Genomic DNA, 24696 nt, shown 5'->3' on the forward strand with positions numbered 1-24696 from the left:
ACTCTTTTCTTTTCTCTTTCAGGTGTATCAATGTTCCTTTAACTCTCAGAAGCCATGTAACTGCTCTTTTCAGTCTGTCCCAGCTGGAATAATACTGGAGCAATTTGTTTACAGGATCAGACTTTTCTTCAGCACTGATGACATTCGCTGTGATGGTTTTCACTTCCGGATCATTTTGCAGGCTTTGACTTACATTGTCCAGTCTCTCTGGCCATTCACTCTCTGGCTGTAACAGAAACTGTGGCCCTTTTATCCATGTTTCTCCTTGGATCAAGCTCTTCACTTTCATTCCTCTTGTGGCCTGGTCAGCAGGATTTTCTGACGTTCTGATGTATCGCCACTGTTGTGGTTTGGTCGCTTCTCGTATGAGAGTAATCCTGTTTGCCACAAAGGTCTTGAAGTGAGCTGTTTCATTGTTGATGTATCTAAGGACCGTTGTACTGTCCGTCCAAAAAAGAGATGGCTGAAGTGGAATTTGCATTTCCTCTCGCAGCATCTTGTCCACTTTAACTGCGATGACCGCTGCAGTTAACTCGAGTCTTGGAATTGTGATTTGTTTAAGTGGTCCAACTCTAGACTTTCCAAACACAAAAGCACAATGGATTCTTCCCTGATGATTCACTAGCACAAGATAAGACACTACGCCATAGGCGATTTCACTTGCATCAGTGAAATGATGCAGCCGTGCTTCTGATGTTTCTCCAAAATCCAGGGGCTTAACACATCGGTGTATGCTGAAGTCTGAGAGGTGAGTGAGATCTTCCAACCACTTACACCACTGATCAACTTTCCATCCACTTACTACTTCATCCCATCCTTGCTTTTCTTTGCACAGATCTCTCAACAGAAGCTTAGCAGGAAGCACCACTGGCGCCAGGAAGCCAAGAGGGTCGTAGATGGAGTTTACGACGGACAGAATTCCTCTTCTGGTCATTGGCTTGCCCTGTAGCTGGATCCTGTAGGTGAATGAATCATCTTCTGTGCACCAATGTACACCGAGAGCTCTTTCAACGGGCAGAGTATCATGAGTGAGATCAAGATCTTTAAGCTCACTGGTTCGGTGTTCTTCAGGAATGGATAATAGAACCTTTCTGCTGTTGCTCACCCATTTTGTCAGGTTAAAACCTCCTTCTGCACACAGGTCTCGCAGGTTCTTTACCAAGGCAACAGCTTTTTCTTCTGAACTCACAGATGTTAAACAATCGTCCATATAAAAATTATGTTGAACTGTTTCAACAACTTCTGGAGCAGCTGTGTCTTTTCTATCTTCGGCTGTTCTACGCAGAGCATAACAAGCAACACTAGGGGAGGAGGTAGCACCGAACAGGTGGACCACCATGCGATACTCCTTCAATGGTGCTTGCAGGTTGCCATCCGGCCACCACAAAAATCTCAGCAAGTTGGCATCTGCTTCAGGAACTCTCACCTGATAGAACATTGATTCTATATCAGCCATCATCGCTATTGGCTCTTCACGGAATCTGACTAAGACACCAATAAGCGAGTTGGTGAGGTCAGGGCCTTGCAGTAATGCACCATTCAGGGATACTTCTTGATACGTGGCGGTGCAGTCAAAGACCACACGAATCTTCTTTTTCTTGGGGTGATAGACCCCATGGTGAGGGACATACCAGACTTTGTTGTCATTCTGGTTAAGCTGCTCCTGAGGGACTTCAACTGCATAGCCCTTGTCGAGTAGACTGTGCATGAACCCCTTGTAGTCTTCAAGAAAAACTTCATTTTTCTGTAGTTTTCTTTTTATACTAGCAGCTCGCTGTTCTGCCATACAGCGGTTGTTGGGCATTTTCACTGTGTCACACTTTAAAGGAAGACCCACACAGTAATATCCATCTTCATATTTTGTTGTTCTTTGCACTGCCAGCATAAACTGTTTGTCCTCCTGAGACAACTCTTCCTTGTCGTCGTAGCAACGTTCAGGAAAGGATATTGCTGGACCAGTAGCTGTTCTATTTCTGCCACGGAGACTCTGTTCACACTGTAGTGAGGTGTATTCTCCATGGATTTGATCTTACTGTTTACAGGTCCACAAACCATCCAACCCAGAACTGTTTTAATGGCATATGGTCCATCATCTTGACTGTTAATTACATGCCATGGTTCCATTGCCTTAGAGTTGTTGGCTCCTATAAGCAGATCCACATTGGCATCAATGTGTGGCAAGTTCACTTCACTCAGATATGGCCATTTTTCCAGATGTTGTTGTCTGGGGATGTTTTCTCTCTGAACAGGAATGTTGTTATGTGTGAAAACCTTTGGAAAATGTAGATATTCTGTGTTTTCCAACCCACATACTTCCAGGTCTGAGAGCATGCAACTGTTCATCAGCTTTTGTCCATCCGGTTTGTCTTGACTCATCGTGCTCAACAGGATTTGAGTTGACTTTCCCTTTATGTTCAGTTTCCTTTGCAGCTCCTGTGTACAGAAAGTGGCGGTGCTGCCAGGGTCCATGAAGGCGTATGTCTCGATAGACTTTCCACCTTTCCGAGACCGCACTTTCACTGGAACAATAGACAACAAACAGTCAACTTCTCCGGCCCCAGTATAGCCAACTATTTCTTGAGCTGTAGACTTCTGAGCGCCTGAGATCTCGTCACTTGTAGTGTTATCATCTTTCGTTGACGTATTTGTACTCTCTTTGCCTTCTTTGTCCACATGAAGAATGTCTGGGTGTCTCTGTGAGCACTGCTTGCACACCATTCTTTTCTTGCAGGTCTTGCTAAGATGGCCTGGTGTCAAGCATCCAAAACACAACCCCTTCATCTTCAAAAAATCAACACGATCTTTGTGGGTTAGCTCTTTAAACTTCATGCAGAATTCAAACATGTGATTCTTGTGGCAGAAGAGACACGGTGTTTCAAAGGCATTTGCTGCTTTAAAGGAGGTGGTCGGTCTTACCATTGCATCTGTCTTTTTCTTCTCCACAGACATGTTAGTGGCAAAAGTACTTCCTTTCTGTCCACTTCTGGTAAAAGGTTTCTCCTTTACTTTGTTTTTTCCTGAAGCGGATGTGCGACTGTCTTGGAGGTCTCCAAACAGTGGATCCATTGCTATTTTTGCTTGACGGTCGATGAACATAACCAAGTCAGCAAATCTTGCTCTGAATCCTCTCTTTTCCAGGATCTCATATGTCACGTTCCGCCATTTTTCTTTCATCTTATATGGCAGTTTGGATACCACTATTTTCATATTTGTCGGGTTATCCATCTCCTCCATAAACTCGACATCTTCCATTGTATTACGGCAACCAGTCAAAAACACAGCATATGCATTGAGTGATTTTCCGTCTTCAGATCGGATCTGTGGCCACTTCAAAGCTTTGTTGATGTAAGCACTGGCCATCATTAGCTCATCACCGTAATGCTTCTGAAGCAGTCGCTTTGCTTCTGTGAATCCTCTGCGCGGTGGCATATGTTCGCAGCTTCGCACCAGCTCTTGTGGTTCTCCTGCAGTGTACTGTTGCAAATAATACAGCTTGTCTTGATCGTTATCAGTTCTCTGTTCAATAGCCTGTTCAAAGGCTCTAATAAACGATCTGTAGGTAAGTGGATCACCTCTGAACACTGCAACATCTTTAATTGGTAGCTGAGCTTGTTTCTGTTGAGTAACCAACATCTCTGTGATCATATTCTGTTTTTGCATTACTTGGAGAATGCCATCACTGTTTTTGTCACGCTCTTGTCTGTCAGTGTTGTCCGTGTGTCTTGTCCTACCAACCTGTGGCTCCGTGTGAAACAATCTGGAAGGAATCTTCATTTCAGCTGCAGGCTGGTTTGTGAGTGAAAATGGTCTCCTTTCACTTTTCTTTCGTTGGACTCCACTTGTTACATGTGATCGGACATAGCTATTCATGCCATCTTCAGATCTCTCATACTCCTTTAAAACTTTTACTGTAGCTCGTTTCTCTGCATGGCTCCTACATGCAGTATTACAGTAAAAGTACTGCAGTATTATGAGTGATGTAGTATGCAGTATTACAGTAAAAGTACTGCAGTATTATGAGTGATGTAGTATGCAGTATTACAGTAAAAGTACTGCAGTATTATGAGTGATGTAGTATGCAGTATTACAGTAAAAGTACTGCAGTATTATGAGCTTGATGTAGTATGCAGTATTACAGTAAAAGTACTACAGTATTATGAGTGATGTAGTATGCAGTATTACAGTAAAAGTACTGCAGTATTATGAGTGACGTAGTATGCAGTATTACAGTAAAAGTATTGCAGTATTATGAGCTTGATGTAGTATGCAGTATTACAGTAAAAGTACTGCAGTATTATGAGTGATGTAGTATGCAGTATTACAGTATTATGAGTGATGTAGTGTGCAGTATTACAGTAAAAGTACTACAGTATTATGAGTGATGTAGTATGCAGTATCACAGTATTATGAGTGATGTAGTGTGCAGTATTACAGTAAAAGTACTGCAGTATTATGAGTGATGTAGTATGCAGTATTACAGTAAAAGTACTGCAGTATTATGAGTGATGTAGTATGCAGTATTACAGTAAAAGTACTGCAGTATTGAGTGATGTAGTATGCAGTATTACAGTAAAAGTACTGCAGTATTATGTGTGATGTAGTATGCAGTATTACAGTAAAAGTACTGCAGTATTATGAGTGATGTAGTATGCAGTATTACAGTAAAAGTACTGCAGTATTATGAGTGATGTAGTATGCAGTATTACAGTAAAAGTACTGCAGTATTATGAGTGATGTACTATGCAGTATTACAGTACAAGTAGTGCAGTATTATGAGTGATGTAGTATGCAGTATTACAGTAAAAGTACTGCAGTATTATGAGTGATGTAGTATGCAGTATTACAGTAAAAGTACTACAGTATTATGAGTGATGTAGTATGCAGTATTACAGTAAAAATACTACAGTATTATGAGTGATGTAGTATGCAGTATTACAGTAAAAGTACTACAGTATTATGAGTGATGTAGTATGCAGTATTACAGTAAAAGTACTACAGTATTATGAGTGATGTAGTATGCAGTATTACAGTAAAAGTACTACAGTATTATGAGTGATGTAGTATGCAGTATTACAGTAAAAGTACTACAGTATTATGAGTGATGTAGTATGCAGTATTATAGTAAAAGTACTGCAGTATTATGAGTGATGTAGTATGCAGTATTACAGTAAAAGTACTACAGTATTATGAGTGATGTAGTATGCAGTATTACAGTAAAAGTACTCCAGTATTATGATTGATGTAGATAAATTACGCTGAACCATCAATTTAAGTATTGGAGTAAATAAACGTAGTTACTTTCCAGCACTAGCAGTGAGTGAGGAAACTGATATCCTTGCCTGATGTACAGTTGCAAGGAATATATATACTAAGAGTGGAACAATTTAACAACATTGCAACATCAGTACTCACTGTGGTGTCACATACACTCATGCACTGCAATACAATACAACAGCCCTGCCATCAGTTCTGCTTTTATGAACCTCATACCTTTTCAGCCATTTATAAAATCCAAGAATCAATGTCAATCAATCAGTGTTGCCACTGTTCAGCGTGTGCTTCAGTGTGACTCACCTGCTCCTGTAGTATGGTCTCCTATCCTGTAAGCATTAGGTTTAACTGAAACTCTGCTCCACACTTTACTCTCTGCTGTCTCCTGATAGTACAGACACAGCCCGTTGTCAAAGTCACAGTTGGCTATAGATGGATCGAAGGGCGGCTCTGGAATAAAAACAAAGCATTTGGCTGTTTAGATGAAGATAAAGAAAGAGACAGAAACCGTTACAAATTATAGAGACATTAATACTGCAGGTCAACTATGCATCATCAGTAATGCTGGGAAATAAGCTAGTGTTGTTTATTTTAATGTGATGATTTGGTTCCCATCATATTTCTGACATTATTTAAAAAATACTGGCTACACTCTCAGTGTGAGCCCTTCTGTATGTCTTATGTGTGTTTATTTACAGTATTTGAAGCATTTTGTTCTTGATGCTTTGCATGTGTTGTTAATGTGAAGCTCTTTACTGAGCACTGAGCTCTGTTAGTCATCAAATCCATGGAATAGGTAATATTACTGTATGTGTTATTTTATTTAACTAACTAACTAACTAACTTGTTTCATCTTTATAACATGTTGGATTTTCAAGATGTATCACGCACTAAAACCTACTATTTTTCAATGTTGATTCTCAATGTGCTTCTCTCTCCTTTCTCTCTCTCCTCTTTATTTCTCCTTCTCCCCCTCTCCCTCTCCCTCTTTCTCTCTCTCTCTATCTCTCTCGCTCTCTCTCTCTCAACCCCTGGCAGATGGCCGCACTATTAGAGCCCGTTTTTCCCTGAGGTTTCTTCCTGTTAAAAGGGAGTTTTTCCTTGCTGCTGTCGCCAAGTGCTTGCTCATGTGGGAATGTTTGGTCTCTTTAAATGAAACTTAAAGAGTACGATCTAGATCTGCTCTATGTGTAAAGTGCCTTGAAATGACTTTTGTTGTGATTTGGTGCTATATAAATAAGGATTGATTGATTGATTGATACTTACAATTAATGTTGACATTGACACCAAATGTATTAAAAAAGGGAGTTCTCTATGTCATGAGATGTATATAAATGGTAAAAGATAACACCCGTCTCACTCAGCCTCATGCACACTGTCAAAAATGCTGAGTGAGAAACAGTTTTAGTAACAGCAGTTATAGTGAGGGGTCTCCCTGTCTGCTGTCTGCAGCTGTGCAATGCAGAGCAGAGCTGTGGTCTGACAGCTTCAATAGCTCTGGTTACACCACTAGCTAATGTTTAAAAAAAAGATTTTACCAGCTGATAACTGCAGGAACAGACAGCCAGAAAGTTAAAGAGATGAGAGGAGGAGTTCTGTTGTTTCTTTGTGGCTACCAGCTCTGACTTCTGGCTATTTAAAGACTGTGTAAAGTGAATTCAAACATTTTCTTCTAAACATATTAAATAGGTTATAAATGTATTTCTAAAAAAGGTGTAAAAAGCATTTCAACCATTTAGATTTGAATTGTGGAGCTAGGCTTCACAAACTGTGTTTCAAGATTTCTGTGTTCAGGATTTAGTGGGCGGGTCTGAAAGTTAGCATAAACCCGCCCCTGCTGCTGTAGAGGTATAAATACATTCAGCACACACTACTACTATTACAGTCTACAGTTAGCCAGATAGTTGAGTTAGCCGCTGAGTTAGCCACTGAGCTAGCCGCCGAGTTAGCCACCGAGCTAGCAGCAGAAAGCTCTCAGACTAACGTCCATGTTTCTGGTAGAGGTGGTGACTTTGATTGACAGGTGACACTTGGTAGGGGGCGGGGTTTCAAAGAACTCGGCGGGCACTCCAACAGTGTTTGGTAGCAGAGAAAGAGGCTGATTTTTACACAACTTTGAAGCCTAATTTCATATATTTGGCGATTTTTTTAATCATTCAAATTTGGCAGGGTGGTTAAAAACACACTTTTCTGTGGTATGTCAAACTCAGATATTTGTTTTTACTTTACACTGACTTTAAAATGCCATTGCACTGCGTCTTCTACTTCTTCTTCTTCTTCTAATTATTGTTATTTTTTAAATCATTATTATCATCATTGTCATCATTATTATTATTACACTCCCCTTCCCCTCCCCTTTCCCCCGCCCCTCCTTTCCCCCTCTCAGCCTCTTTGCCTACTTTTTGGTATTTCCATAATGATGCAGTAGGTAGAATTAGGCTGAAACTTGGAGGTGTAGTACACTTTAGTAACCTCATGAACGAGTGCATAAATCATCCCTGTGTAGTAGACATGGCCTCATTCAATTTAAAACAGTCCATCGTTCCTACCTTTCTACAACTAAATTGGCCAGGACATTTCCTAACATCAGCGTCATATTTTGGGCTTGGCATAGCCTTCATCCTTTATGGGAAGCAATGTTTGGATCCTTAAGTGAAGCATATGGTGTTACTGTTGATGGGCAACCTGTTACTGCTCTGTTTGCTGTGAATGTAAATTGGTCATCTAATCTACATAATGTCATTGCATTTACTACTCTTTTGGCATACTGTCTCATTCTGTTCAATTGGAAATGGCCTAGACCCTGCTAGATGGCTGAGAGATGTTCTGTTTCAATTAAAGTTGACCTTTCTTAAACTTTTTTTCATTTCATTATTCATGTGCCTTTGACGCTTGTGCTTTGTGTCTATTTGTAAAAATAGACACAAAAAACTATTGTTTCTTTCTCCTTGGCCTTGTTCTTCTCTCCTCTTTCTGTGCTTCCTTTTCCCTCTTGGCACTTTCTTTCTCCTTTTGTTCCTGTGCTTCACTCTTCTTGCTTTTTTTGTCTCCCCAGTATGCTTGGTGAGGGAGTTGTTGAGAAGAACTCTATCACCATAGTTGAGTTGTAATTAACATTGCAGCATCCGGTGGCCACAAGTAGCACTTCAGAGTTGGAGTACAGAATATTTAACAGCCAGACAAAGTGAACCAGGATGGAGGAACAGAACAACAAGATTTACCCCCCTAAAAATCTAAAGGTTTCCTCTTACCTGTGTCTGTGTAGCAGAATTCAGGAGAAAAGGAGATGTCATCTATGGCCACGTATCCACCTCTGGCACTGTTAAACGCTACCTCGAACACCACCTGGTAACAAACAGACACACAGCAACCGTTAACATATGGGAAATGTATGACTTATGCCTTTTAATCCTGAGAACATGTGCTGTGAACTGTTAAAGACATGATGTGAATTGAGAGATGAGACAGCTGTAGAAACCAGACAGTGACATCAGTGCAAGGATAAATTCAGGAACATGGGTTCGTCAGTGGGGCGCTGTTTGATGGAAAAGCTCTGTACGACTCTTGGCTCAGCTGCATAGAAGAGGAACTGACCCAGTTAGTAATGTTATGCAAGCTTCTTTCCACAGTGACAGCATGCAGCAGCCTGTGGGAGGTGTTCTGGCTGAAAGCACAAGGAAAGGAAACCATGGAGTCATGGGCAAGAACACACATCTGAAAGTTCACAGGAAATCCACAGAGGAGTGTGTGTGTGTGTGTGTGTGTGTGTGTGTGTGTGTGTGTCTACGCAGCTACACACATCAGAGCATAAACACACATGCAACACACACATGGACACACACACACAACAATGTGGAGGGAGAACCACCACATGTTTTTCTTGAATGATATTTGGAAAATATTTCTGCAGCACAAGAAGAAAAAACATTAAAAGAGCTCTTGGGGAAAAGAATCCTTATAGCAATATCTGCCTTTACATCAACAGACCTGTATTACTGGATCAAACAGAGTAATGACAGAAACACTAACAAAACATTTATTATGAAGAAAATGAGAGAAGGTATTAGCAGCAGCCATTTATCACAAGCCAACCAGACCAGGAACAGTCAGTGCAGGGAGACAGAAGTTCCCCAGACAGGAGTTTAACCATGGATGTTTTCCTTTGGTTGTGAGGTGTGTCACTTCGTTTTCTACCACAAACAGGCTGCTTATTGAACAGTTAATTTAACTCCTTTTTGCTCAGAATGAGAAGGTAACTTTGTTTTCTGTGTAAAGAATCTGCTACACATGAAGTAAAAACCCAAGAAAGCCACACAGAGAGTGAAATGTTCAAGTATTATTGAGCAGATGTAAATGTATTATGGTCATTTTTAAAGCACGTCTGGGTCTGGTTCAAAGCTTTATAACAGATATGTTGGATCCGTACACGCCAGCCCGCAGCCTTAGATCTTCGGGTGGGGCCCTTCTGGCTGTTCCAAAGTCGAGGTTGAAATCTAGAGGGGACCACACTTTAGCATTTAAACTTTAGGAAGAAAAAGTCAGAGTAGGATACAACTTTATGCAAACATTAAATAGTCAGCTAATATGCTGTTGAACATGATCTTACTGTATTTTATGAAGGAGCATAACGTTTTTAATTTCCATTTTTCATGTAAAGGTTTTTGAAGGCAATACAAGTCACTAAAATCAAACACTGTCAGTACCAACACAAGGGGTTTATGTTTTCACTTTCATTCATGATATTAACAATCTGCTTCACATGGCTTTAAAGAGCTAATATAAATGTTAGCTTCTCCAACAGGTTCATGTCATCTAAACATTATGTAACATCAGTGCTGATGTTAAATGTGCTTCTCTCTCCTTTCTGTCTCTCCTCTTTATTTCTTCTTCTCCCTCTCTTTCTCTCTCCCTCTCAACCCCAGCCGGTCGAGGTAGAAGGTTGCCTACATATGGGCCCGGTGCCTTGAGATGAAGTTTGTTTTCATTTGATGCTAAATAAATAAAGATTGATTGATTGATTGATTGCAGCTGTACGTGTAATGACAAAATTAGAAAGAGAGATCTTATTACTCCCATTTTAGCAGAATAGAATTTAAAATTCTTCTCCTCACTTTCAAAGCTCTTTTCTTTTTTAGATTTTTTTCAGGCACAGACACCTTTATTGAAAGTGGACAGACAGGAAGTCATGGGAGAGAGAGGGGGGTGTGACCAGCAGCAAAGGTCCCCCAGCCGGGACTCGAACCGGGGCCCGCTGTGCACGCACTCCTAACCACTCAACCACCTGCGTGCCACTTTCAAAGCTCTTAATGATCAGGCTCCATCATATCTTAAAGAGCTTATAGTACCTGCAGCTGCCCGTGTTCTGACAAAAACTAGAAAGAGAGATCATATTACTCCCATCTTGGCTTCACTGCATTGGCTTCCCGTAAAATTCAGAATAGAATTCAAAATCCTCCTCCTCACCTTCAAAGCTCTTAATGGTCAGGCCCCATCATATCTCAAAGAACTGATAGTACCTTATGTACCTACTAGAAGACTGCGCTCCCAGCATGCAGGTCTACTTGTGGTTCCTAATATCTCTAAAAGTAGAACAGGAGGTAGAGCCTTCAGCTATCAGGCTCCTCTCCTGTGGAACCATCTTCCAGATTTGGTCCGGGGGGCAGACACCCTCCCTACATTTAAGAGTAGGCTTAAAACTTTCCTTTTTGATAAAGCTTATAGTTAGGGCTCTTTGAGCTCTTAACTTATGCTGCCATAGGCTTAGATTGCCGGGGGACCCCCACCCCCATGATGCACCGGGCCTCTCTCTCCTCCTCCTCCCTCTCTCTCTCTCTACCTATCTATATCCATTAACACTCATGTTCTATTAATGCATTCAATAACCTAAACTTCTTCCCCGGAAGTTGTCTTTCTGGTTTCTGGTTTCTGGCTCTGCTTTCTCGTCCTACAGGTAATCTGGGCCTGTAGACGACCGGATGACGGATTCCAGTCCCGGACCATCTGGCTCCATTGTTGATTTTCATTGTGCCTCTCTCCTCTATCCTTCCTTTCTCTCCTCTCAACCCCAACCGGTCGAGGCAGATGTCCGCCCACTTCTGAGTCTGGTTCTGCCTGAGGTTTCTTCCTGTTAAAAGGGAGTTTTTTCTCGCCACTGTTGCTCATGTGGGAATGTTGGGTCTCTTTAAAGTTAAAACCTGAAGAGTTTGGTTTAGAACCTGCTCTATGTGTAAAGTGCCTTGAGATAACTTTGTTGTGATTTGGCGCTATACAAATAAAGATTGATTGATTGATGATTGACCTTATGTACCTACTAGAACACTGCACTCCCAGCATGCAGGCTTACTTGTGGTTCCTAGTATCTCTAAAAGTAGAATGGGAGGCAGAGTCTTCATCTATCAGGCTCCTCTCCTGTGGAACCATCTTCCAGATTTGGTCCGGGGGGCAGACACCCTCTCTACTTTTAAGAGTAGGCTTAAAACTTTCCTTTTTGATAAAGCTTATAGTTAGAGCTGACCAGGCTTGTCCTGGACCAGCTCCTAGTTTATGCTGCTAAAGGCTTCGACTGCCGGGGGACTCCCATGTACAATTAATGCATTCACTAACCAAAACTTCATCCCTGGAGTTCCCTGTGCTCTCCCGTCTCAAACGACCCCAACCAGTCGAGGCAGATGGCCACCCACTTTGAGCCTGGTTCTGCTTGAGGTTTCTTCCCATTAAAAAATAAGTTAAATAACTTAAAGAGTACGGTTTAGACCTGCTCTATGTGTCTTGGGATGACATTTTTGTGATTTAGCACTATATAAATAAAGATTGATTGATTGATAAAGATTGACTACACTACACTACTAGAACTTTAAGAAAAAAACGCTCACAAAACCAACGCACCTCACGTCTAAAGACCCTACTACTTCCCATTGGCGCCAAGACCCTGCAGTCCACAAACATGAGGTCTCTTCTATTACTATCAGGCCGCCAAGGCTGCCCTTAATGAATCAGTTTTATATAGAAAGTGTGATTGAAGGAGTGTTTTTTTTTAAATCAACACAATCTGGGTTATGACTAATATAATTAAAGAGGTTTTAAAAATACCAGCAAGTTCACTAAGCTGTAGTTAATTATACCATCAGATATCAGATAGCAGATGTGTCTATGACTCATGTTTAGTGACGCAAATTGGACCTGAGACAGACTGTTGGACACTGATCAAACATGCATCCTAGCCATTCGTATTAAGATGCTAGTCTGACATACATCAATACCCAGCCGCAAGTCACATCTGATGTCAGAGAAATCTGTTCCATCGAATCTATTAAGCTATGTCACCCTCATTTCCTGACATCTTTCTGCAGAATAAAGCCACAAAATCTATTAAAAAACTTTATTAATGTTGATTTATTAATTTAAAAAAAAGATTTGCTGTAGTATGTTTAATCTACCTGATGCATGTATGTGCCTGCTTGGCCAAAGATGGTTGTAGATCCAGCTGATGGTCTCGCATCTGTAACAGACAGGTAGCAGGTAGAAAGTGTACGTGTAGGTGTAAATGACAGACAGCTAGCAGGGGGCTGGGGTTAATGTTAGCCACAGTGTTGTCTACAGTATTAGGTGTTTGTCATGACCCTGATTGGAAAACTATACAACTGTTGTCAGTATGTATAACGCCACTTTTAAATATCATGATTAGGTTTGACTGTTAAGTAATGTACTATAAAGTATTCCACTTGTGTCATGTGGTTGGTTGGAAAATTGCTCACATTTTGTTATTGAGATCTAGCCTTGTTTGTTCCTGTTGAGTGGACTGGGAGGATGTCAAGAACAAGCAACTTTATCATCCTTATGAGAATGGACAAACTGATTCATCATGGGGAACACTGTCAGGAGATAAACTCTATGACTCATCAACTTCTATCCTGTGTTCAAATACAGTGGGACTTAGGGCTGGGTACTGTTTAAGAATGTCGATACCAGTACAAATCCAAGTACCATTAAAGTGATACTGATACCAACTTCATTGATACCCATTCCACATTTAGTGCACTTATTTTTAACCAGTGTAACAGGTGTGTAGTGTAAACACACTTTAGAGTGTTTAGGTGGCGTCTTAGTTGCTGAACTCAAATTCAGCACGACTTCACCACCACAGATGGGTTGTAGCTGCTGTTGCAGTGGGCCAATCACATGTCACATTAAATTGAAGACCGCTTGTGTTGATTGGCTGTGAGCAAGTCCATACAAATAGTCATATTTTCTAGCTCTGGGAGCAAAAAGGATCGATAGCAGGAATCGTTTGACAGGAGATGTTTCCATACTACTTGGTATCCATTTATTTTGGTCGATCCCTTAAAGGTATCGAGTAACGATACCCAGCCCTGGTGGGACTGTGGGACTCAGAATGCATAGTGTTATTGACCTCTGTGTATTTGAGTTTTGAGTTTTGATGGAGGAAAAAATAGAACATCATCCTCCGAATTACTAAATTAAATAAATATGTCACGCTGAAAGTGATTTTTAAAGAATATCACGCTATATAAAACAAAGAAAGAGGCACAGAAAATAAACCATCTAAGAGCCCAAAATGATTTCTTTACTTGAAATGAGGAAATAACATGTATTTACTATTAGGCTATTTATATCATGTGTGTGTAATAGAATGTTAGCTTCTTTCATGTTACTGTATTGTTATATATACTTATAACAACTTTATTCATTTTTATCAAAGTCCTTCTAAGGCAAGTCATCTCAAAATTGGCCACGCCTCCGGGCAGCTATTTGGCCATAGGAAGACCAACCGGCTATCTAAATGAATAGGGAGAGAGCTGTATCTCCATTTTCCGAGGTCTAAGGGACATAAAAAATATGTTTTGAAATCACAATGAAAATCAAACTATAATCGCTGAAAGGGTTTGATGGTTTGGTATCAAATTAATGTTTTAAAAGCCTTTTTCCTTACAGGCATCTTGGACTGCGCATGCGCAATACTTCACGACAGTCTTCATTTACGGCAGGCACTGACAGCAAGACGTCATCTTAAGCTCACAGCAGAGACAGGAGTTTGCTCACAGTCAACTTTCCCAGATCATGCCACAATTTTGGATAAAGCATTACAAAATATATGTACACAAAGTAGTATAAACTGCTGATCATGTGTTTTAAAATGTCTCTGTTGAAAATGACTTCCAAGTGTTGCAAAAAACGTGACCGCGTAGGACCAGCAAAATGATTGGAGCAACGGCACCAGAAGAGGCGGGACATGTGCAAACACCGGCCATCTTGGCGTTACGTAGTTTCCCTATGCATTTCAATGGGAGATTTTTTCAGTGATATGTCTCCTCTTATTATAATGTCTCTGTTTTTATATGCACTAAAGTAGCAGCCAGAGGTAAAACAATCAGCCCGTTCTCAACAGGAACTGCACAAGATTATTATTTTGGCATGTTTGCCTGTATTTGAGTGAGTGCAGAGAGACAGGAAGCAGAGCCACTGTGGCGCACTGCACTAATAATGTTGAAAGAGAAAAGCAGGAGGCATGACAGAAAGTCCTGCGGGGAGGGTGTGGTTGGATGAACACATCTTTAGAGGTTGTATCACTCTGCATCTGCATCTATACCAGGCCATGACATTGGGATTCCCACCAATAATTTTTTTCCGCAGCTGCAGTCAGGCTGACTCCTCTGCAGTCAGGCCAGCGCAGACGGCACAATAAGCTTTGCTGATGACTGCAAGAAATGTGCAGCAGCAAACAACACACAGAGACACAACTGATACAGTTGGTTGAATCACACATGCACTGCTTTGCACATATCAGAGTTGTTATCTCAGACTTGTCAAAGCTCCTCCATACCAGAACCTCATGAGAATAGTAAAGAGGTCTTTATGAGTAAAATTAACTGCCAAAAACAGGCGTAAGTAATGACATAAATGATGAATTTCTCCATTGCCCTGCATTAATGCTTGATAAGAGTCATCATTCATGTTCAAGTTGTGCTGTTCTTGCTGTAGCAAGTCAAAATGTCTGCTGTGAGAAAATTCTGTGAATTTGAATTATATGCTAAATGATGTTCATTCAAGTTCGAAAAAGTTATTTAGAAAGCAAAACTACATCATTAAGAAACAAAGAGATAATAAAAAGAAGCCTTTCTTGCTCTTGTGTTTAGGTGATATTGGTGAATGGCTATTTTTCATATGTACAACAGAAACTGGTGAGAAGCATTTGAGAAATTTTGAGAATAAAATTCATCTGGGTTATTAGTTTCACTAGTATTATGCTTTATATTTTAATTCAGCCCATATTGTAATATTCAAAATCTCATTCATTATTTACCTGAATTTGTACAACAACAAATATCATGTATATTTCTATAGTACATTATAATATTTAATAATAATATAAAGTAACATGTCATTTCATCCCACCGCACAGAGCGCCACTTTATGCCTGAATCTGTGTATGCATATTACACAGAATAGCATGTCTGACCCCCCTATATATTCCTCACTTGCATGTATATTTACACTACCGGTCAAAAGTTTTAGAACACCTCAATTTTTCCACTTTTTTATTGAAATTCAAGCAGTTCAAGTCCAATGAATAGCTTGCAATGGTACAAAGGTAAGTGGTGAACTGCCAGAGATTAAAAAAAGGTAAGGTTACCCAAAACTGAAAATTATACAAAAACACTTAAAAATGTAGGTCTTTCCTACAGAGAAATTGCGAAGAAAGTCAAGGTGTCAGTGAGTATAGTTTCACTCAGAAACTGGGGGAAACTGAAAGGAAGAGGTCTGGCAGACCCAAAGCCACAACAGAGTCAGAAGACAAGTTTCTGAGAGTCAACAGCTTGCGTGATAGGTGGTTCACATGACAACAGCTTCAAGCACAGCTTCATAGTGGTCGTAGTAAGCAAGTCTCAGTTTCAACTGTGAAAAGAAGACTTGCAGTTGCAGGTTTGACAGGTGGAGTTGCAACAAGAAAGCCATTGCTAAGACGTCAGAATAAGAAGAAGAGGCTTGCCTGAGCCATGAAACACCACCAATGGACTGCTGAAGACTGGAAGAAGGTGTTATGGACTGATGTAAAAAGCAACCTCTTTCTCTGCTCCCAAACGCTGTGCTCCACAATTCAAATCTAAATGGTTGAAATGCTTTTTACACCTTTTTTATATTTATGACCTATTTAATGTGTTTAGAAGAAAATCTCTGAATTCACTTTACACAGTCTTTAAGTGACATCCCATTCTTAATCCATAGGGTTTAATATGAATTCGGTCCCTTTGCAGCTATAACAGCTTCAACTCTTCTGGGAAGGCTTTCCACAAGGTTTAGGAGTGTTTATGGGAATATTTGACCATCCTTCCAGAAGCACATTTGTGAGGTCACACACTGATGTTGGACGAGAAGGCCTGGCTCAGTCTCCGCTCTTATTCATCCCAAAGGTGTTCTATCGGGTTGAGGTCAGGACTCTGTGCAGGCCAGTCAAGTTCATCCACACTAAACTCTCTCATCCATGTCTTTTTGGACTTTGCTTTATGCACTGGTGCACAGTCATGTTGGAACAGGAAGGGGCCATCCCCAAACTGTTCCCACAAACTGGTTCTCCACTGCTCTAGAGTCCAGTGGCTGCTTTACACCACTGCATCCGACGCTTTGCATTGCACTTAGTGATGTTTGGCTTGGATGCAGCTGCTCAGCCATGGAAACCCATTCCATGAAGCTCTCTACGCACTGTTCTTGAGCTAATTTGAAGGCCACATGAAGTCTGTAGTGATTGACTCTGCAGAAAGTGGGTGACCTCTGTGCACTATGTGCCTCAGCATCTGCTGACCCGCTCCGTCACTTTACCACTTCGTGGCTGAGTTCCTGTCGTTCCCAATCGCTTCCACTTTGTTACCACTGACAGTTGACTGTGGAATATTTAGGAGCGAGGACATTTCATGACTGTACTTGTTGCACAGGTGGCATCCTATCACAGTACCACGCTGAAATTCACTGAGCTCCTGAGCGACCCATTCGTTCACTAATGTTTGTAGAAACAGTCCGCATGTCTTGGTGCTTGATTTTATACACGTGGCCATGGAAGTGATTGGAACACCTGATTTCAATTATTTGGATGGGTGAGTGAATACTTTTGGCAATATAGTGTATATCATGAATCACCTGTGAGCCATCCAAATCAGTTATTAGAAATGATGATATTATAAGAACATGCTTTGTAGATTATTTCCAACAGTCTACAAAACGTTTTGCACTATGCAAGTTTTCTGCAAAGTAAACATTTAATTGATACATTTACATGTCCTTTGTAACAACCGTCACAAAATCAAGGTTTAGAAAACTTTGAAGTAAGTTGAGTCTAATAATAATAATAATAACAGGATATAACTTGGATGAGGAAGTATTGCTATACTGTAGATAAATGCAGGTGTGTGGGTGTGTGCATTTTTAATAATATACTAATTGGATGAACTGTGTATTAGTGCTTTCATTAAAAATTGTGACAGTATACTGTTGTAATAATTGTGGTATATTTGTGTCTTATAGAGGGAACCAGAGTCATATTTATCATTATGAAGGGAACCTCAGGTCCTGAAATGTTCTCCTCGTCCTGGCTCACACCTTCACACCAAAGTCTTCTCCCACTTACCAAACTTCTTAAGTCTTTAAATGACTCACACAATCAAACATGGCTGTTGGCCTGACACAGCTCATACACAGCTCTGTGTGTGTTCTCATATGTGAAGTAGTATGTGGCTTTTCAAAGTTCCTGGTTAAATGGCCTTTGTTTATGAATGAGACATTTAGCATTAGTAACTGTTTGTCATTTTGGATGCTGATTACTGGCAACTAAACACACTGCAGAGTCAAATTGTAATTTTTGTGGAGGAACATCAGGTCTGTTCATCCAACTGTCCAAATAGTTGATTTCTACTATGATTTATATTATCTCATACCTAAAAAAGAAGAGGCTGTAAAATGTTTAGACATTGACTATTACTGCAGATGCAATTCAATCAAAGTTTTACTTAATTTAATCATGTCTGATATGATTCATATGTTGACTTTAATAACGTTAGTTGATCTCATTTTCTTTATGCTTCACTTAAGCTTTACTCCTATTACTTGTTTTCATCATTGGTTGATCTCAATTAATCAGTTAGTTGTGTGGTCTAGAAAATGTTAGAAAATGGTGAAACATGTCAATCACTGTTTCCCAAAGCTCAATCTGCTGTCCTCAAATGTCTTGTTTGTCCTGACCAACAATAACCAACACAATAATATTCAGTTTACTGTCACAGAGGACTAAAGAAACCAGAAAATATCCACATTTATGAAAATGGAATCGGATCATTTTGACATTTTCCTCTTAAAAAATGACTGAAAACGATTAATCACTTATTAAAATAGTTGACGATTAATTTACAGTCTCTCTTGATCGCTTCCACACTAACTGCACCTATTAACTAAACATCTCAAACCATGACACCATCTTCCAAAGGACAGACCCATTCCTCAAAACTATAAATACCATTCCCCTGTTTTCACTCATGTGCTCATGTAGAAAGCACTGGCATTCAGTATCATAAACTCCAGTCATCACAGCTGGAACCTCATTAACACACAATTCCCCAGATGGAAATACTGAGAGTCCAAATTGTTCGCACACCTACCATTTCTTTTAAAAGGGAACAAAAAGCGTATAAATGTCACTCCATCTTCCTGCCTGCCTCCTGACCTAGATTTCAGTACCACGATAGAAAGAAGTGGTGTGACTTTGTGATATCCTGATTAGTTTCAGTTTTCTATGGACATTCTGTATAGTTTATAATAATTAATAACAATATATCAATCAATCATTACAGCTTTACTACTCTAGCTTATACAAATCATTTAACGCCAAACCTAGACAAGTTGAATGCTCAGTGTTGGTGGATTCATTACTTGTTGTGGTCAGTCGTGGCATCATGTTGGGTGGAACCAAAAACATTGTGACTCTGAGTGCAAAGGATACTGTGACAAGAGAACAGTGCTTTTGCTCATGCAGGTGGCCTACAAGTAACAAAACTCCATGTTGGAGATGACAAACATTTACCTTTCTTTTTCCATTTGGAATCCTTAACCAATCACACTTTCTATTGGGGCATGTGGAACAACTTTCCACTGTCAAACATCTCCGCCCAAAGCAGAAGTGAATTAACCTGTGCTACTATTACCCTATATTTTATATTTTTATATTAAATAAATAATATTGTATCATTGTTGCCCTTATTTTTTTAGTCTCTTCTATAAATAATTTACATTTGCGTGTGTGTGTGTGTGTGTGTGTGTGTGTGTGTGTGTGTGTGTGTGTGTGTGTGTGTGTGTGTGTGTGTGTGTGTGTGCGTGTGTATGTGTGTGGAAATTATGAGAAAAGCAGTCCTTGCACAGAAAGTTTACTTGTGATCAAACTGTTAATCCTAAGGTTGGGTGTGTTATGAATGTTCCATCTATTCACTGTCACCACCTCTGACTACCAACTTGCAAATCATTTATTTTTTTGTGATTCGGAGAGACTCTGGACAGGAGTGATCTGATGCTTCATATTTTTGAATTATCCGGTAGTTGTTCATTGCATTCCTCTTATCGTGCTTGTCATTTTAGGTCACAGCCTTTGACAACACTTCTCCATATTAAGATATGTTTTGGAGCATATTTCAACTAATAAAATATTAGGGAAAAAGTTACATACTGTAGTTAAAAGTCCACAGTAACACAGCACTATGTAAGCAGATAGATGATGGATGGATGGATGGATGGATGGATGGATGGAGTACATTTTTAATCTGAAAGGGACTTTAAGTGATACAGCAGCCACTTTACATGCATCAATACAAGAACATTGAGGTAGGTTTCAACTGCATCTCGTGATCTTCATTACTGTTTTTAGTTTGCTTACTTGTCATCATGTGTAGTATGCTATTGTCTCTGTTTAAAGATGGTCTCTATGAGGCTATGAGACACCAACCTTGAACAGAGATCCCATGTTTTTGAAAAGAAGTCAATATGATGAACAGAGTGCCATTTTATGGTATTAGCTCTCCATACAATACGCAGCATTGTTTGATTTCTGTGCTGGTCTGACCACAGCTGGAAGATCAGTCGTTGGTTCCTCATTTGTGTTGTGTGCCCGTGCTACAGAACAAGGGCTGTAACAACCAAGACTAATTCCACATACATAATGGCATGACAGTATTGTATTAAGACAGACTTGAAAAAGCCTGAACCTATCCTTCACACTAGGTGTCTCACTATAATGGTGTATGGAAGCTCCAGCACTCACCTCCAAGGGGTGTGGGGCCTTGATGTCAATGCCCACCATAGTCCAGCCAGTGGTGGCATACACCTCTGGTCTCCAGATCTCCTCAAAGTGGCCCAGCTGGTCTCTAGTGAACACAGAGAAAATGTTTCCCCTCTCCTGGTCCCGGTGGTAGTAGAAGGACAAGCAGCCAGCCATGGGCACTGTGGTCATGGGTGAGGTCAGCTTGGCCACTTCCTGGAAGTGCTTGGCATACACAGAGTCCACATACATGTAGTGGCCTGGAGTAGTGAAAGATACAGATGAGCTGAAGGTGGCTAGAAGCTGATACATATTCATGTGTGTAGGTTACATGTTATCAAAAGATATTCAATGAAAAAATGCATAACAGATTGTTAAAATGGAATATGTGTAGTCATTCAGACAGACGTCAAGTTTCACCTTGACTTTCAGGTAGGCAGCAGTGGGTTTTGACTATGTTGTGGCATGTAAAGAAGAAAAAGAGCAGAGAAAATCTTTATTCCCTGGCTCTTTCACTGGATTCTGTCTCCAAAACCATCAGCCCATGTAAACTTTGTATGTCCCTGGGTCCTGGTCTTTTTCAGACATCAACACTGACAAATGGTGATATGTTTGTCATACACACCTTCTGTCATGGTCAGGTTTCTCTTGTAAATGATATTTATAATCTCAATGGGATTTCACCTTTTCAAGCTCAAGTTCAAGAGGTTTAGTTCATCAGTTTAAAGGCATACAGAAACAGAGAAGAAGTAAAAGAACACAGCTATAACACAATTTATTAATGAGTCACCTTATAGAGTTGTTTTTAAACCAAATATTTCAGCAAAAACATCAAAACCCATATTCCCACAATCACAATATTACTGGAAACTGTGTTTAACTGAAGATTAAACATTTTCAGAGATCCTGGTCAAGTTTCATTTGCATAAATATTAACCTGAGTACAAATATGTTTCCTAAATCAGTAAAGGTTTGAAACAAATATAACCATGAGGCTGCTCCACCAGGTTTTTCTTTTATTAGTAGACCCCCATGCTACAGGATGGGGGGCGGCCACCGTGACAACATCAAAGTCACCGCTGTCACTGTACCCAATCACTCCTCTTTTGAATGTTTCGCTGTAAAACTCACAGGCCCCAAACCCACCATCATTGTTACCATCTACAGGCCACCAAAACCCTCCGCTGTTTTCCTCAATGAATTCTCATCACTACTAACATCTGTATGTGTAATGTCCTCCACTGTTATCCTCCTCGGCGATTTCAACATCCACATTGATAATCCATCCAGTACCCTTGCCAATGACTTCACATCACTCCTGGACTGTCTCGGCATCACACAACACGTCAACCTCTCAACCCATAACAAAGGCCACATACTGGACTTAATCTGCTGCACTGACATCACTCCCACCAACCTTGATATCACGGATTTCCCCATTTCTGACCACAAAGCTGTACTTTTTGACATTCACACCCAATTACACAAAGCCAAAATGCAACGGACCATCTCCTTCAGAAACATTAAACATATCAACACCACAGATCTCTCCACCCTGATCGGCTCCTACCCCAGCCCTCCCCCAGCATCGTCCCCTGCCGACCTGGTGACTCATTACAACAACTATCTCTCCTCTTCCCTCATGACCCTGGCTCCCCTGAAATCCCGCTCAGTATCATTTACTCACACTGCTCCTTGGTTTACCCCTGACCTATGCCAGCTCAAAGCCACAGGCCGCCGACTGGAACGACTGTACAAAAAGACTGGACTCACTGTACACAACCAAATGTACTCGGACCACCTACATCACTACAAAAACGCCCTTAACACTGCCAAAATCTTCATACTACTCCAACCTCATCAACACTGGTACAGGTAACAACAGAGTCCTCTTCTCAACAGTCAGCCACCTAATTCAGGCTCCTAGAACCCTCCCACCAGACATCTCCACCGATCAGTGCAGTGCCTTTCTGGACTTCTTCAACTCTAAAATCAACACCATTCACCAACAACTGGCCTCTTCTGGCACCTCCTCTAACAATCCAACATGGATGATCACCACCGACCAACCTCTCATCAGCTCCCTCTCCGACTTCACCCCAGTATCAGAACACCATCTCTGAACTCATTCGCAAAGCCAAAGCCTCAACCTGTCAGCTTGATCCTCTTCCCACCTCCCTCGTCAAAGCCTGTCTGCCATCCATTTCTCCCATGGTCACCAACATAATTAACTCCTCCCTCACCACTGGCACTGTACCCCCCACTCTCAAATTGGCTGCTATCACACCCATCCTGAAAAAACCCAGTGCCGACCCAACAGACCTCAACCTTTACCGGCCCATCTCCAACCTTCCCTTCATCTCCAAAACACTTAAAAGGGTGGTTGCCGCACAACTACTGTCCCACCTTGACACAACAACCTCCATGAACCCTTTCAATCTGGTTTCCGTCCAAAACACAGCACTGAAACAGCCCTGGTCAAAATCACCAATGACCTCCTCTGTGCAGCTGACTCTGGACTACTTACCATCCTCATCCTAAGACATCTAAACCTCCTCCTCACATACAAAGCCCTCCACCATCTAGCCCCTTCTTACCTCCTGGAGGAGGTCGCTCAACCTCTGCTGGTCTATTAACCATCCCCACATCACGCCTCAGCACCATGGGTGCCTGAGCCTTCAGCTGCTCGGCACCCAGACTATGGAACTCCCTCCCCCCACACATAAGACAGTCAGACTCCATCACAACATTCAAATCCAAACTCAAAACATACCTGTTCAAACTGTCATACTCACTTTAACACTGTGCACTACACCTGTTTTTAGTTTTTTTTAGTCTGATGTCTGGTTCTAATAATGTTTGTTGTTTTATTCTCTGTTATTCTTTGTAAGGTGACCTTGGGTGACTTGAAAGGCACCATCAAATAAAATATATTGTTATTATTGTTATTATGTCAGCAATTGATTCGATTTTGAAGCATCCCGTTTTTGTGTTTGCGCATGTAAACATCATATCCTGATTTAAGAAATCTGGATAAACTCTAATCCTGGTTTTGACTAACCTGAGTATGCCAGCTGGAGTACTCAGAAAGAAACAGGGATACTGTTGCATGTGTCCATCTTATCATGGTTTCTGTGACAATTAGATATACATGGCAATTTAGATGGAGGAAAGCATCAACATGCCGACCTATTCAAGTAGTAGTATACATGCTACATGACTCTGGTTTTCCAAAGTGTACACTGGTCAAAGTGCTAACCTTAAAGTCTGTGTAAAGGAATAATAAATATATGTTCTGAGTTTGACATACCACAGAAAAATGTGTTGTTGACCACCCTGCCAAATTTGAATGATTAAAAAAATCGCCAAATATATGAAATTAGGCTTCAAAGTCCGCTGAAACCCCGCCCTCTACCAAGTATCACCTGTCAATCAAAGTCACCACCTCTACCAGAAACATGGATGCGAGGTCTGAGAGCTTTCTGCTGCTAACTCAGCTGCTAGCTTGGTGGCTAACTCGGCTGCTAGTTCGGCGGCTACCTCCGTGGCTAGCTCGGCGGCTAACTCAGCTAACTGGCTAACTGTAGACTGTAGTAGTAGTAGTAGTAGTGTGCGCTGAATGTATTTATATCTCTACAGCAGCAGGGGCGGGTTTATGCTAATCAACACAGTTTGTGAAGCCTAGCTCCACAATTCAAATCTAAATGGTTGATCAGTGTGGCGTGAAACTTCTGATTGGCGCTAACTCGGCCATTGCGTGAGACTTGAGACCACTGGTTGAAATGCTTTTTACACCTTTTTTAGAAATACATTTATGACCTATTTAATGTGTTTAGAAGAAAATGTCTGAATTCACTTTACACAGTCTTTAAGACCTACTAAATCAACATTACTACGTGGCCAAATATCAAAACAATAGAAGTGCCTCTGATCCAGCGACTTCTGAAATGTTAGTGCTAAGCCTGCTATGATCCAAAGTGCTCTCATTTTCAATAGCCACAATGAATGCTGTGGCAGTCAGGACAGTCAGCTGCAGTAGTCAGACCTCAGAAATGTACAGCATACCTAACGATAATAACCAGTTCAAGCAACAGACGCAAGCAGCTAACCACAGCAGT

The 24696-nt window shown here is 40.8% G+C and overlaps 1 protein-coding gene across 1 annotated transcript in view; it reads right to left on the reverse strand.

The window, feature by feature from the left end:
- The window catches only part of mamdc2a (MAM domain containing 2a), a 57532-nt gene that overhangs the window by 12432 nt on the left and 20404 nt on the right, over positions 1–24696 (reverse strand). Inside the window, exons 6-8 of the mRNA XM_053325617.1 lie at positions 20582–20838; positions 8523–8616; positions 5575–5721 (exon numbers count right to left, since the gene is read on the reverse strand). Of these exons, the coding sequence (XP_053181592.1) occupies positions 5575–5721; positions 8523–8616; positions 20582–20838 (498 nt within the window). The remainder of the gene's footprint in view (positions 1–5574; positions 5722–8522; positions 8617–20581; positions 20839–24696) is intronic.

The sequence above is a fragment of the Scomber japonicus genome, chromosome 9 (assembly GCF_027409825.1).
Source record: "Scomber japonicus isolate fScoJap1 chromosome 9, fScoJap1.pri, whole genome shotgun sequence".
In the NCBI taxonomy this organism is placed as follows: domain Eukaryota; kingdom Metazoa; phylum Chordata; class Actinopteri; order Scombriformes; family Scombridae; genus Scomber; species Scomber japonicus.